This window comes from Hoplias malabaricus, chromosome 4 (assembly GCF_029633855.1).
Source record: "Hoplias malabaricus isolate fHopMal1 chromosome 4, fHopMal1.hap1, whole genome shotgun sequence".
NCBI classification, from domain to species: domain Eukaryota; kingdom Metazoa; phylum Chordata; class Actinopteri; order Characiformes; family Erythrinidae; genus Hoplias; species Hoplias malabaricus.
This window is the reverse complement of record NC_089803.1, coordinates 44,569,814-44,582,586: the sequence shown is the minus strand read 5'-3', so window position 1 is coordinate 44,582,586 and position 12,773 is coordinate 44,569,814. Positions and strand designations below refer to the sequence as shown.

At 37.6% G+C, this 12,773-nt stretch overlaps 1 protein-coding gene across 1 annotated transcript in view; it reads left to right on the top strand.

The window, feature by feature from the left end:
* scaf11 (SR-related CTD-associated factor 11) overlaps window positions 1-9,281 on the top strand; it is a 30,348-nt gene extending 21,067 nt beyond the window's left edge. Inside the window, exons 13-15 of the mRNA XM_066667939.1 lie at window positions 862-1,026; window positions 1,125-1,244; window positions 7,073-9,281. Of these exons, the coding sequence (XP_066524036.1) occupies window positions 862-1,026; window positions 1,125-1,244; window positions 7,073-7,183 (396 nt within the window). The 3' untranslated portion in view covers window positions 7,184-9,281. The remainder of the gene's footprint in view (window positions 1-861; window positions 1,027-1,124; window positions 1,245-7,072) is intronic.
* The last annotated feature ends 3,492 nt before the right edge of the window (window positions 9,282-12,773 follow it).

The window sequence follows — 12,773 nt, the reverse complement described above, 5'->3', positions numbered from 1 at the left end:
ATTATATAATGCCTGCATTTTGGAGAGGGATTTAAATGTGGCCAACATGGGCAGTGACTTTTTGTGTGTGTATATATAGGGCGGTTGCGGCACAGTGACACATCAGGTAGTCACACAGCTCTAGGGACCTGGAGATCGTGGGTTCAAGTCCCGCTCCAGGTGACTATCTGTGAGGAGTTTGGTGTGTTTTCCAAGTGTCCACGTGGATTTCCTCCAGGTTCTCCAGTTTGCTCCCATGGTCCAAAAGCACATGATGCTAGGTGGATTGGTTACTCAAAAGTGTCCGTAGGTGTGAATGTGTGTGTTGTGCCCTGTGAAGGACTGGCGCCCCCTCCAGGGTGTATTCCTGCCTTGTGCCAAATGATTTTCACCATTCCTTACCGCGAACATGTGTCCAGCAAATCTGTCCTTGCTCGCTTACGGTTCCAACCAAGTCAAGTAGGTATTAAATTATGATGCGTAAATCCTGCAGAGGGCTAATTGGCCAGAGAGACCTGTCAATCACCACACAATAGAGCTCCAGTACAAACCGGCATTTGAGTATTAAAAATCAGTTTATAAACATCATTCAGTTTTTGTTGGGCGGGGGGGATGGGGATCACTAGATCACACCATCTCTGTCTGAATAAGGTTTGAACTCAATTAATACAAAGGGTTTATGCATCCTTTAAATGTTAGCACTGTAAAAGCATGCAGCTTTTTGTAAAAGCATTTTTGTACTTTGTAGCATATAGGGGCTGGAGAATTTTCCTTTTTATATACACTCTACTTTTAAAACTATAACATGACATTCTGACTCCGCTTCATCCTAATATAATGTCTACTGTACATGGTTTGAAAGTGCATGTCTTTCACCACCAGGTCAGTTTCCATGTGCCAGCAAAAGTCCCTGTAAAAGCAACCCTCAACAAGGCAGCACCTTTGCAAACTCACCCCACCAGCACACCGAGTGTAGCCCAGCCATCTTCCACTACCCAACCTCCCTCTCACAGCAAAGCCCATGCTGACAGCTCCAAGAAAGAGAAGGTCAGTGGCTTATGTTTAGCTTGTAAACCCAAAGACCTGCTTTTAACATTTAACCAGTATGTGTTATTCTTTCAAGTTGACATTCAATTATATTGCAGAAATTACAGATTCAGGAAAGAGCCATTAGTGAAGTGAAAGCAGCAATCAAGCCATACTATCAGAAGAAAGATATCACCAAGGAGGAATACAAGGAGATTGTACGCAAAGCCGTAGAAAAAGTAAGTGTGCAGTTCAGGGGCATCATTAGACCCAGTTTACTGGGGCACATGCTGCAGTAAAATGTTGCCATGTCCCACTAAATTTGCGACGGTAAAAAGTCTGTTGTATCCAGGATTGCTGAACAGAGCTACAGGACACCCATTGCAAAGACAACCCATTACAAACACTACATTTCCCATAATTGCACAATGCCTTTTCAGAAACTTGAACAGCAAACAGAGCAAATTTAGGTTTTTCTGCAGAGACTAATGGACATTACTAAATTTTAAAAAGAAAGTCACCCACGTAACAGACAGGTAATGATGGCTCATAGCTATATATTTTGCTTATAGACGCTTATGACCCTATAACCCAGCAAAAATACAAATTACACCACTGAAGCAAACAGTCAGACATTCCCTGCCCTCAGAAAATAATGGAAAAGACCCCTAAAAAAAACTTCTCAGGAGAATGTTCATTTTAAAAACTGTCATTTATGAATTGTTCAGTTCTAGACAATGTGATATTAAATCAGGAAGTGCAAGGTAGCAGCACACAAACCAAATTATCAATTTCAAATATCTTTTTAGTTACATTTGTTTCCATGTCACTTCCATGGCAGTGTAAGGCCCACTTTAATCTTAAATCACTTAAACAACTGTGTTTAACAGGTGTTTTACTAGATGCACAGTTCAGCCCATACGACTAGTGGTTGACTGATAAGAGTTTTAATTGCCAATGGTGATTTGGAAAGAGCAGGGCAACCAATTGCTGACATAATGCTGATTTCATATATATTTTTTTTTGTTTATTAGTTTTTATTTATTTATTTTTATTACAACATTGCTGAACTTAAATGAACATTTATTTAGCTCTGTTTTTGTCTTCAATGTCTCTGTTGTTTGCACTCTGCAGTGTACTTATTTTAAATAAAAACAGCCTATTAACTAAATTAATTTCCATAGGCAATAAAAACCAACTTTGTATTAAAAACATGAATGGAAAAATAAAGTCTCAGTGTTTACAAGCAGATAGAACCCTCTTTGTTTCTGAGAGAACATTTGTAAACTTAAATAAATAAAAACAGTATACAACAACAACATGGTAGCACCCAGCCGCATCTCTTTATTTTTAGTCTCAATGAAAATTTTTTTAACACTAATATATTATGTATCTTCAACAAAGGAAAAATATTTTTGAGAATAGCAAAAAGATGTATTGTCTCTGCTTAATTAGATAAGTAATCAAAAAACTAATCTCTGTAGAAAAACTTCTAAGAATAAAAAATGTTTTAGTGCACAGAATCTCCTTGATTCTGAGAAAACAACATTTTTTTAAAGACGTGTAAGGGAAGGGTACATGGTAGCAACAGTGTGGTTTTTAATCACAGTCCTCGTTAAAACCAGCAAATTGTAATGCAGCAAACAAAGTTTTCAGTCCTCTTCTAATTGGCCCCACCCTCACTGAAAGTTGTCGCAGCATCTCGCTAACCATGCTGGTGTACATGGAGCGGGAGAAAGGCAAGCATGTGAATGCACACACAAATGCACAAAATACAGGAACTGTATGTAGAATGTAACATAATGTTCATTTCCCCAAAGTTCTGTTTGCAAGTTGATTGTTTTAAAGCAAGTTTTCTTTATGGTAAGGCAACAACTGAAATCTCCAATTAGCAAAGGCAACCTAATGTAAATAACGTTGGGTATCAGATCAATCACTTGTTAGCAGAGTGTTGAGTTGAGACAAGAACAATAGATTTTTAAGCCCTGTAAGTTGATGGCTTGAGGCTTGCTAACACTACAATTAGTACAATACAAGTCATTCGTAAATCACTTTTTCAAAATGTTTGTAGGTATGAAGAAATATACACTCTGTACTGAAAACACGTAAAGTGTGCATAATTTCTGAAATACAAGGAAAGTATCATCTGGTCTGGCTGAACTTTAAATAAAAATAAATAAAAATAATTAAAATGCACAAATTAAATAAATAAACAATAAATGAATTAATAATCAAACCAAATTTCACAAAACAGCCTGATATTCAGAGCAACTTCCAGTAGCTAAAGGGCAATTTCTTGCTGAATTATTTTGTTACTCGTGTAGTCAGACAGTTACTTAATATGGATTATTGCAATGTAAGAGTTTAACGTCTGTAACCTGTGTAATCCGGCGATGTCGCGTTGCGAGACCTTTAACTTCTTTGGTGATTATACAGATATATGGTTTATTAGCTGATTGATGTCTCTCTGATTATTTCACTGTCGAGATCCAACACTGCAACGTTTTAGAACCCCGTACTGTTCCCGAACCTGTGCAGGAGTTGTCCTTGTTTGGCTCCTTGGACACTGGAAAGTTTAAAACACAAATTTTTATGCTCTCAATCATCCAAGCATCATCTCAGAAGTTCTAAGCTAGGTCATATTTGACGCTTTGTAACTGGCATGAGGGTGTGCGTGACAAAATAATACAATCACAGTGTTTGAGTCGTGTGCGTTTACTCTGCGTCCTGTCGTGCACCTCCAATGATTTTTTTAACATGCGTCATAAAAACAAACCCATTTAAAGGAACCCTTGCAAATCAGGAACAAATCCACTGGCATTTATTCCTCTGAGAGGCCACAGATAATGTCAAATGGGCCAAAACTCAGAAAGAACTCATGTCAAGAATAAAACACATTTAGCTTCCGTGCAGTTTCCCCCAACTTTAGCAGAATGTGTGCAGTAGTGTGCAAATGCCTTAGACCCTTAAAATGATCATTTCAAATAATAGGCTGTCTTCTAAATAAGAGAGGTAATGGTATGAAATTATGTATAATTATAAATATAAAATGGGATATAATTTTCTAAAAGAATGTTTTGTGAGCGACTGCGAAGAAAAAAATTTCAGATGATTTTGGTCGTATAAATTTGTGAAACAAACAGCACACTTTATTTAGCATAATGATAACCTCAAATAAAACTGAACTGCCACAAGGAGAGATGTTAAAGGTTAAACCAATACATTGGCACAAAATATTACTAATTATTATTTGTTTAAATATTTATTTGAGCAAATAATCTCTTATTTAAATATCATTTTCTCAGGTGCCTAAAAACATTTGTACAGAACTATGTAACTCAGCTTAATTCGACAACATAATCCATCTAATGCTTTGCTATATTCTCCCATAAGTGAGTAAAAAACATACATTGAACTAAAAAGTACAGATTTGAAAAGTAAATAAAATGTATTTCCGGTCAGAACATTTGTACTGTTTTGTGTATATATTTTTAAGGCATTTTGCTGCGGATCCTCAGTCCGAGCGCTTCCTTATAAGGCGATCATGTGAAATTCATAGATTATGGTAATTAAATGGTAATTGCAAATAAATGTGTGCGTCTTCCCAATTTGCTAACATTTTGTATTCACTAACATAAACGCTTTCTACAAAAAAATCAGTTGTTTACGCAGCGTTCATTAATCTGGCGCTAAATTCTCAGGAATGTCGATTTCTTCGTACGTTACATGCAGTTTACTCATTGGGGTTTTTATTTATTTGTTTATTATTATTTATTTATTTTTAATTTTTTTTCCCACAAAGGTTTCATGAATGAGGCCCATTATGTCCAGGCACCTTTCACGTCATCCACTAATGTCTGCATGTAGAACGGTGAAATGTACACAAGGGAGAGCTCTAACATCGCCCCACAGCAGCCCGATTGACGGGGCTTCCTGTGGCTGTGCCTGAAGGAATTTTTAGATCAAATCAAATTTATTTTCATAGCGCTTTTTACAACTGATATTGTCACAAAGCAGCCTTACAGAATTCCTGTAATCGTTCTCATGAGTGGAGGCATCGGCCGATGCAGATTAATGCCATTCTGAGAAAATCGGCCAACTGATCATTTGGTCTACCAATACATATCACTGACTGAAAGGCAAATAAAATATAAGTAAAATAATATTACTGTTTTCAAACATATTTACAACAGCCTCTGAATAGAGAGACCACAGAACAGAGCACCATGCTAGTTAACACAGTGGGCAGTATTAAGGTCAACAAAAATGAGGATATGTAAATGTATTGTTTGATAAGCTTTATTATTAAATTTAATTATTGTGACAGGCCTACCTATCTGTTTGGTGCATAATATTGGATGCCATGCAGTCTCTGTATGAAAAATCACTGTCATCACTTTCACTGTTTAGAATGCTGCTGTCAGAAAATGTTTCCAACAAGTCAGTTCAAGCTCCTGCTCATAGTATGGGACAGAATTGCTGAAGCACATAAAACAAATGTCTGTCCTCAGTTTCAAACAATGTCTGGAGGCACGGAGAGTGCAAGATATTTTTGTCAGGAGCTTCATGGATAGATGGCTGTAAAGCACACTGTCATTACACTCAGTGAAAACAAGTTATTCTTAGTTATGAATAAAACTTCCTCACCTCTGCTTAAGGTTTATTGCCATTTTAATTTACCTGGTTTTGGAACAAACTCTTCAAACTTGTATGAATGCTGATGTTCAAGAGTCCACTTTCTTATAGCCCTATAATCTAAGTAGACTTATTAACCAGTGATGATGTATGTGCCACTTTTTAAGGTTGAGTCTTTTATGTGCTTAAAAGGAATAGAACACAGAAACTGAACATTGCTGAGCAGTGTTTATGTACAAACTAGGAGTAGTTCTCTGAAAAACATTTACAGTACAATTCGGTAGACATGTATTTGCACTAGAGCCTTCATTTCCCGTAATTATAAGTTATTTTGCCACATTTTGGATGGTATTTACATTTGGAATAGTAAAAGGATAATAAAATTGGTAAAATAATTTTTTCTCCCCAAATTCCATAAAACTGCACAGTGCAACCCTTTGTGTATATAACAGCATTCCTGCACAGTAATTAACTTTCTTTCTAAGGATAAGTGCATGGTATATTATAAGGGTATGTTCACATTACAAGTCTCATTCAACACTTCTGATCTCTATGCTTAGATCAGATTTGGCGGTCTTGACAGTTCACATTCATAAATGTAAGTGTCCTTTATCTGTCTGTAATGTGAATGGAACAGTCTCTGAAATGGCACGCATGCACACACCAATATGCTTTTTCACTTCGGCTCCTTCACCAACAACAGCAACATTATTTGTGAGACTATTCATTTTAAAACAGGAAAACTGTATCCCATTTACTCAGGAGGACAGCTAATTGACTTCATGCTTAGGAGTAGGGGGAAAAGCCCTCTGGCTTTTAGTGCTGCGCTGAGAGAGCCGCTCAATTCCAAATGCTTCCCTACACTATTTGTAGTGCATACAGTCAGAAAATAACAGGTTATGCACTAATGTGGTATACATCAAATTACAAAACTACAATTGGTCATGAGTTTCACATCTTCCAGTCAAATTGGTGCTCTGTTTTAGTAACAGATTTAGTTTTATAGTCTTTGAAAAGCGCTATATGGCTCAAGCTACTACACAATTGTTGTGCCGTGTTGCTGGTTTTGGCGAAGGTGAAATCTGTACGCATATGTATACAGACTAAAAGACACATGAAATCCAAACTGGCCGCTCACATTCACGTTGCATGCTCATGAATCGGATATTGATCTAGGACCATGTATAAAAGTTACTCAAATCTGATTTAGAAAAGTCAAATCAGCTTGGTAATGTGAATGTAGCGCAAGTCCTTCAAGTTCGAGCTTTCTTCAGACTGTTGTGTAGGTACGCATTTCCACCACAGAGGTCTCCAGATCCCCAGGTTGCGCTGTGCAGTTTTTGAATAGTGGAAATGCAACAGTGCAATGTACGTCATTGTAACACATCCTTACTGATTATTTTATTTATATTTTTATTTATTTATTTTGCAGGTCTGCCACAGCAAGAGTGGAGAGGTTAATGCTGATAAAGTGGCCAACCTCGTCAAAGCTTATGTTGACAAATACAAGCACGTTCGCAAGAGTAAAACGGACAAAAACTGAGGGAGACTGCTCTGGCACCCGCACAAGTGCAATTTCTCCACAAAATGGCCTGTGCCACACAGGCTGATATGACTGGAGCTTCTTTCATATTTGCAGACAATAATGAAGATTTTCTATAGATTGCATATTTTGTTTAATTTGGATTTCATATAGTGCAACTGCCCTTTAATTGCTTTTTCTTTCAAGGTGGGTGGGGGTTGTGGGGACTGCTGTAAACCTGAACAAATGTGTACTTGAGAGGTAGAACGGGGTCACTCTTGACGATCTCTAGCCGTGTTTGATTACAATACTGGCATTTTTTTTCAGTCTGTGGAGTAGCTGAAATTGGTTAATCAAATGAACAGAGTGGTACTTCTGGATCTGTCTTTCATGCTCTGTCTGTATTTTTGTCCCATGGACCTTAATGAAGTTACGGCATTAAAGTTCATCTTCATGTTTTTTATGCATCAGAGTCTTTGAAGTCTTGAATAAATGTGCATTGGCTCTGGTCTTCCTGGCATTGTGGCTGGAGATCCAGTGAGGTGTGTGTGTGTGTGTGAGAGAGAGAGAGAATCATGAACATTTAGGTATTGGGAGGATTTGGACAGTCAGTGGAATAGGAGATGAGCTATTGGTGTAAATGCAGGTGAAATTCCCATACTGCTGTACTGCACAACCAATGTATTTATTTACCCCACAGCAACAAAATAAACAAGCTGTCAGTTACCTGTTCATATTTGTTTTGCTTTAAAAACAGCTTTATCACCCCCCCCCCCCCTAGGAGAAAGTTTGGATTTAAAGCTTTCCAACTAGGGTGTTTCAAAAGTAAGGAAATGCCTATATAAAAAACACAATGATCCAAGTGGGAACTATGGCCTAACAGGTTCCCCCCTTCCCCCACAGCTTTTAAAATTGGATCTCAACTTATAAATGGGTGCGTCGTCATTTTGCGTTTCCTTATGTTTGAGACACTGTATTTAGAGCTTAATTCTGTGTGGGGTCTGAATCATGGTTGTCCATGTCTACTGGTATGTATAAACTGTACATTTATGAATACTTGTTAGTGTTTGGCATGTACTGTTTAGCACTGTCCTAAAGTGTAGGATTTGAACTTGCCCCTTCTTATTGATATGTGCAAGAATAAAATATATTTTAAACATTAAATAGTTTTTTAAAAATTTAGTGAAAATTTCATTAATGTTTTAAAGGGTAATGGGTATTGTATATTTAAAAATAAACTTCTCTGCTTATTTTCTAATGGAGCTCAAAAAAATTTCCACTACATCCTATACTTATTAGTTGAATTATATTTGATATGCACCTGATGTGGATATTAAAAACAAAGAATGGGATTCTCTAAATCAGTAGCACAAGGGCATATGGTCACTGTGCTCAATGCCAGGTTTCAGCTGGAGGAAAATAAAGCCCATGAGCGCTGGCCAGCAGAAACTAAACTAATCATTCAACATCAGTGATTCATCTTGCTTGCTTTTGTGTGGCTGAAAGTAATCTCATACTGAAAACAGTTTCTCAATCTATAGAGTAAACCTATGATTATTGAGTGCTATTGCAGCAAATAGGGACATACTATATATTAATACCCTGTGTGCCATAAGAAATGTTGGAAGAGGTGTCCACTATTGTTTAATAATTATTCTGTTTAGAAAGCTGAACAATGTAGAACACACATGATAGAGCTAAAGTTTAAGGTTAGAATGTAAAAACTGTTTATTGCTGGTTTTATTTTTTCAGTGTCCTTGCATTTACACCTGAGTCTACATAAGATTGTAGAGTAAACTACAAAGGCATTTCACAAAGCATGAATTATTTCCTTCTTAGTGAACTCTAATCACTGTACACTAACTTTTTAGAGAGAATTCACTTTTGTCATTGCTCAGTACAAGACAATGAAATGCAGTTAGCTTCTACCAGAAATGCAAAACAGCACAAATGTTGCAAACAGAAGTGTAAACGTGCATGTGTAATATATCTAGGATATGTCGTTTCTCTCCGATGGAAAAACCACTCCTCTTTCTCTTTTCTTGATTTTTAGCTTTCTGCTTCATTTGAACACAGCAGCTGTCCTTCTCAATGTGTTTTTCATGATTAGACCAATAGAAATGCTTCAAATTTACTTGAAATAAAAATCTTTTTTACATTGACTTCCATTGAATTTTTTTCCATTCTCAAATGAAGTTGCTATTTTTGGCGATACATGTTTTTCGTTGGACAATGATAGTGACAATGTATATTAATACTATACCATGTGTGCAAAGCAGAAGAGTGCAAATGTGCCATTATGTTTATGCGCACACACACAAAAAAAATATATATATATTTATATATATATTTGGAAATTACAACTGTGTGGAACACTAGTTTTTAAACATTATGTATTGATGTTGTATTTAGCAAACCCTTACAAATGTAGCACTTTTTTTAAATAACGTAATTAACTCAAATAACTCAAGGAACGCACTCCAATCATGAATGAATACTGCCTCAAAGGCTCATCGGCTGACACTGTAGGTGTAAAATGTGTTGAATCAAAGAACACATGAAATACATTATATGACCGACTGAGTAGTCACTGTATAATTAATAAATTCAGATATTTCAAAGTAACCTTTTTATTTTGGTACTAGATGTGTTCAGGGCTGGAAACAATCTTAAACTGTCACATTGACTTATTTATCCACTTTTCATTTTCATATTGTCACATCTGCAGCATATTGCATTGTAAAAATTAAAAGCTAAATATATATTGCACTTCCCCCCAGTGAGGTTACATTCCACATGCCTAGAACCAGTTTCCACTGCCAAGCTCTGGTGGGGCAAGGAGCTGGATATATTATAGATATATTATAGAAATAGATATATGGAACCAAACTCCTCGAACGAGGTTGGTCACTCTTCTACTCAGGAGCTGCACAGGGTTAGAAGTGCAGGGCGGGTGTGGGGATAAGTCCCCGGCTGCTGATGGTACTTTGGGAGTTTGTCCCGGTAAGCAAGAAGGTTGCCTTAATGTGGCTTTGGCTCGCAAAGAGAAAAACTTTGTTGTGTGTGCATATGAACAAAACAGCAGCTCAGAGTATTCTGCCTTCTTTGAGGTAGTGAGTGGAGTTCTAGAGAGGGACTTCAATGCTCATGTTGGCACTGACTGGGAAACCTGGAAAGGAGTGCTTGATCAGAACTCGAGGGGTGTAATGTTATTAGACTTCTGTGCTAGTCACGGTTTGTCCATAACGAACACCATGTTTGAACACAAGGTTGCACATAAGTGTACTTCGTACCAGAGCACCTTGGGCCAAAGGTCAATGATCGACCTTGTGGTCGTGTCTTCTGATCTGAGGCCATATGTTTTGGACACTAGGGTTAAGAGAGAGGCTGAGCTGTCAACTGGTCTTTAAAACCACCTCCTAAAAGACTTAAAAAAAATAAATAAATAAATAAAAGCCATGGACAGTAAATACTATTTGACTTATTTTATTTTTGCACATTGCATTATATCCAGATTTTGTACTGCAGACTGAACTAAGCTGAACCAATGGCATTATTATTATTATTATTATTATTATTATTTTAATATTTGTTCATAAGAAAATACAGGAATCACAGTAAAGTTGATAAATATATCATTGCTGGTGTGCTTTTTGCCATTTTGCTATTGCAAAAGTAATTTAGTCTCTAAGTGGTATTAATAAGGTCATAAATTGAATTTCCCCATACCTGCAGATACGCTGTCTAAGTAAATCTGTTTTCTGCCCCAAAAAAGCCAGCAAGGAAGTCTCAGGACTGAGTTGAGAGCATGACCAATACCTCTGTGATCTTGGTTTGGCTCCCAATCTACCCAAGCATTTTCCCTTCTATGTTACGAAACTGTGCCCTTCCCACTTTCTGCACTTTGTCATGGCATTACTAAATACTTCATCTCACACACACTGCTTGTTCAGAAAATTGACTCACTTCCATACTTACAGAACTCAACTTGGGGGATGGGGAAGTGTGATTGAGAAGGGTCAAAGCTCTGTAGTTTAAACCATACATCTTCCTTTTATCAAAACAGTGGTCATGAAAGGGTATAGACTTAAGTTTGACATGCAGCTGCCTGTGTTTGGGGTGCTACCATTTGGCTGTTTCTGTAACCGAGTTTTAGAAGCTGTTTTGTCCCCCTCAGGTAACACGGTGCGTTTATTAACAAGTTGTGGCCACTATATAGTATTTTGAGGCCATTAAATAATATATTGAGGCCACAAAATGACTGTGCACCCTGACAAAACTTGCACAAACCTACCTTGTCTTCCACCATTTTTGCTATGTGATTCTCCTTCATATACCTTCATATATCCCAGAGAAAATTCTCTAATTCACGTTCATGTCGTCCATGAACCTCAAGGCAACATGCATTAATGTTAACCAACTGCAATCCGGTGTTAGACTTAATCTCAAAGGTTATCTGTGTAGTTGTTCAGCTGCTATGCCAAACAAACTTGTCTGTTGCAAATGCAGGTCCCTTGGTCCAAGCTTCAAAATATTATTTCATGGTCTCAATATATTGTTTAGTTGCCTCAAAATATCATTTCGATGCCTCAATATATTATTTTGTGGCCTCAGTATATTATTTAGTTGCCCCAAAATATTATTTCATGGTCTCAATATATTATTGTGTAGCCTCGAAATACTACATAGTGGCCACGACTTGCTAAATAAACCCACCATGTGATCTTAGGGGCTTCGTAGTTTTGATCGCCCTTGTTTTCATGTTATTTCTGTTTCTTGTTATTTCAGCTCTTACTACTTACTAACCATCGATAGATTTATTTTATAGATGATCTCCACAGGACTATTACTAATACTGCCACCTGCTCCTGCAGCAACGTTTCTGTTGAAAGTTCCTAAACCAACCAAAAGCGATAAGTACCTGCGAAACCATGGCTATTGCTGGCTGTTTTGCCCGCTCAGAGTGTGACATATTTGGTTTAACCCCCTTTTCCACTTCTAGCGTTAATGATAGTGGTTGTGTTTGTGCTAAGTTAGGGTGACCAGATCTGAGATGGTGAAAAAGAGGACACGTCTCCCGGGGGGATGACTTACAGAGAAGGTTATCGACCAATAACGTTAGCGCTACAGTCAGACCATCCAATCAGAAGATTTTAGGCTACTTCACCACTCCCCCTTCTCACTCAAGCGAACCAATCAGAGTAGTTAAGTTTTAGACTTAAAAAAATGTCCGGGCGGAATTTCACAAACGTCCAGGAATTTGTTTTTCTAGAGTTTACACAGAATTTAGAGAAGCATTTCGTTCACAAACTAGTCCTGCCCTCCCCTACTCTGATATTTACATATTAGTAAAGAGGACATGTCCGGGTAAAAGAGGACATCTGGTCACCCTAACTATGTACCAGCTAGTTAGCTCTCTGGGGGATAAAGTGGGCCAACTAGACGTGCGCGTCCAGGGCTTATTTTTATTAAGGGATAAACAGCAAGACTCATTACAAGCAACTCCGGGTGCCTTAGGGAGTGTCAGCACCCCCTCGACTCTGGGACACCATGCTCCTCGCTTCGAGTGCCAAACAGGTTTGCCCCACTCAGAGAAGCAACCGCTGACGAG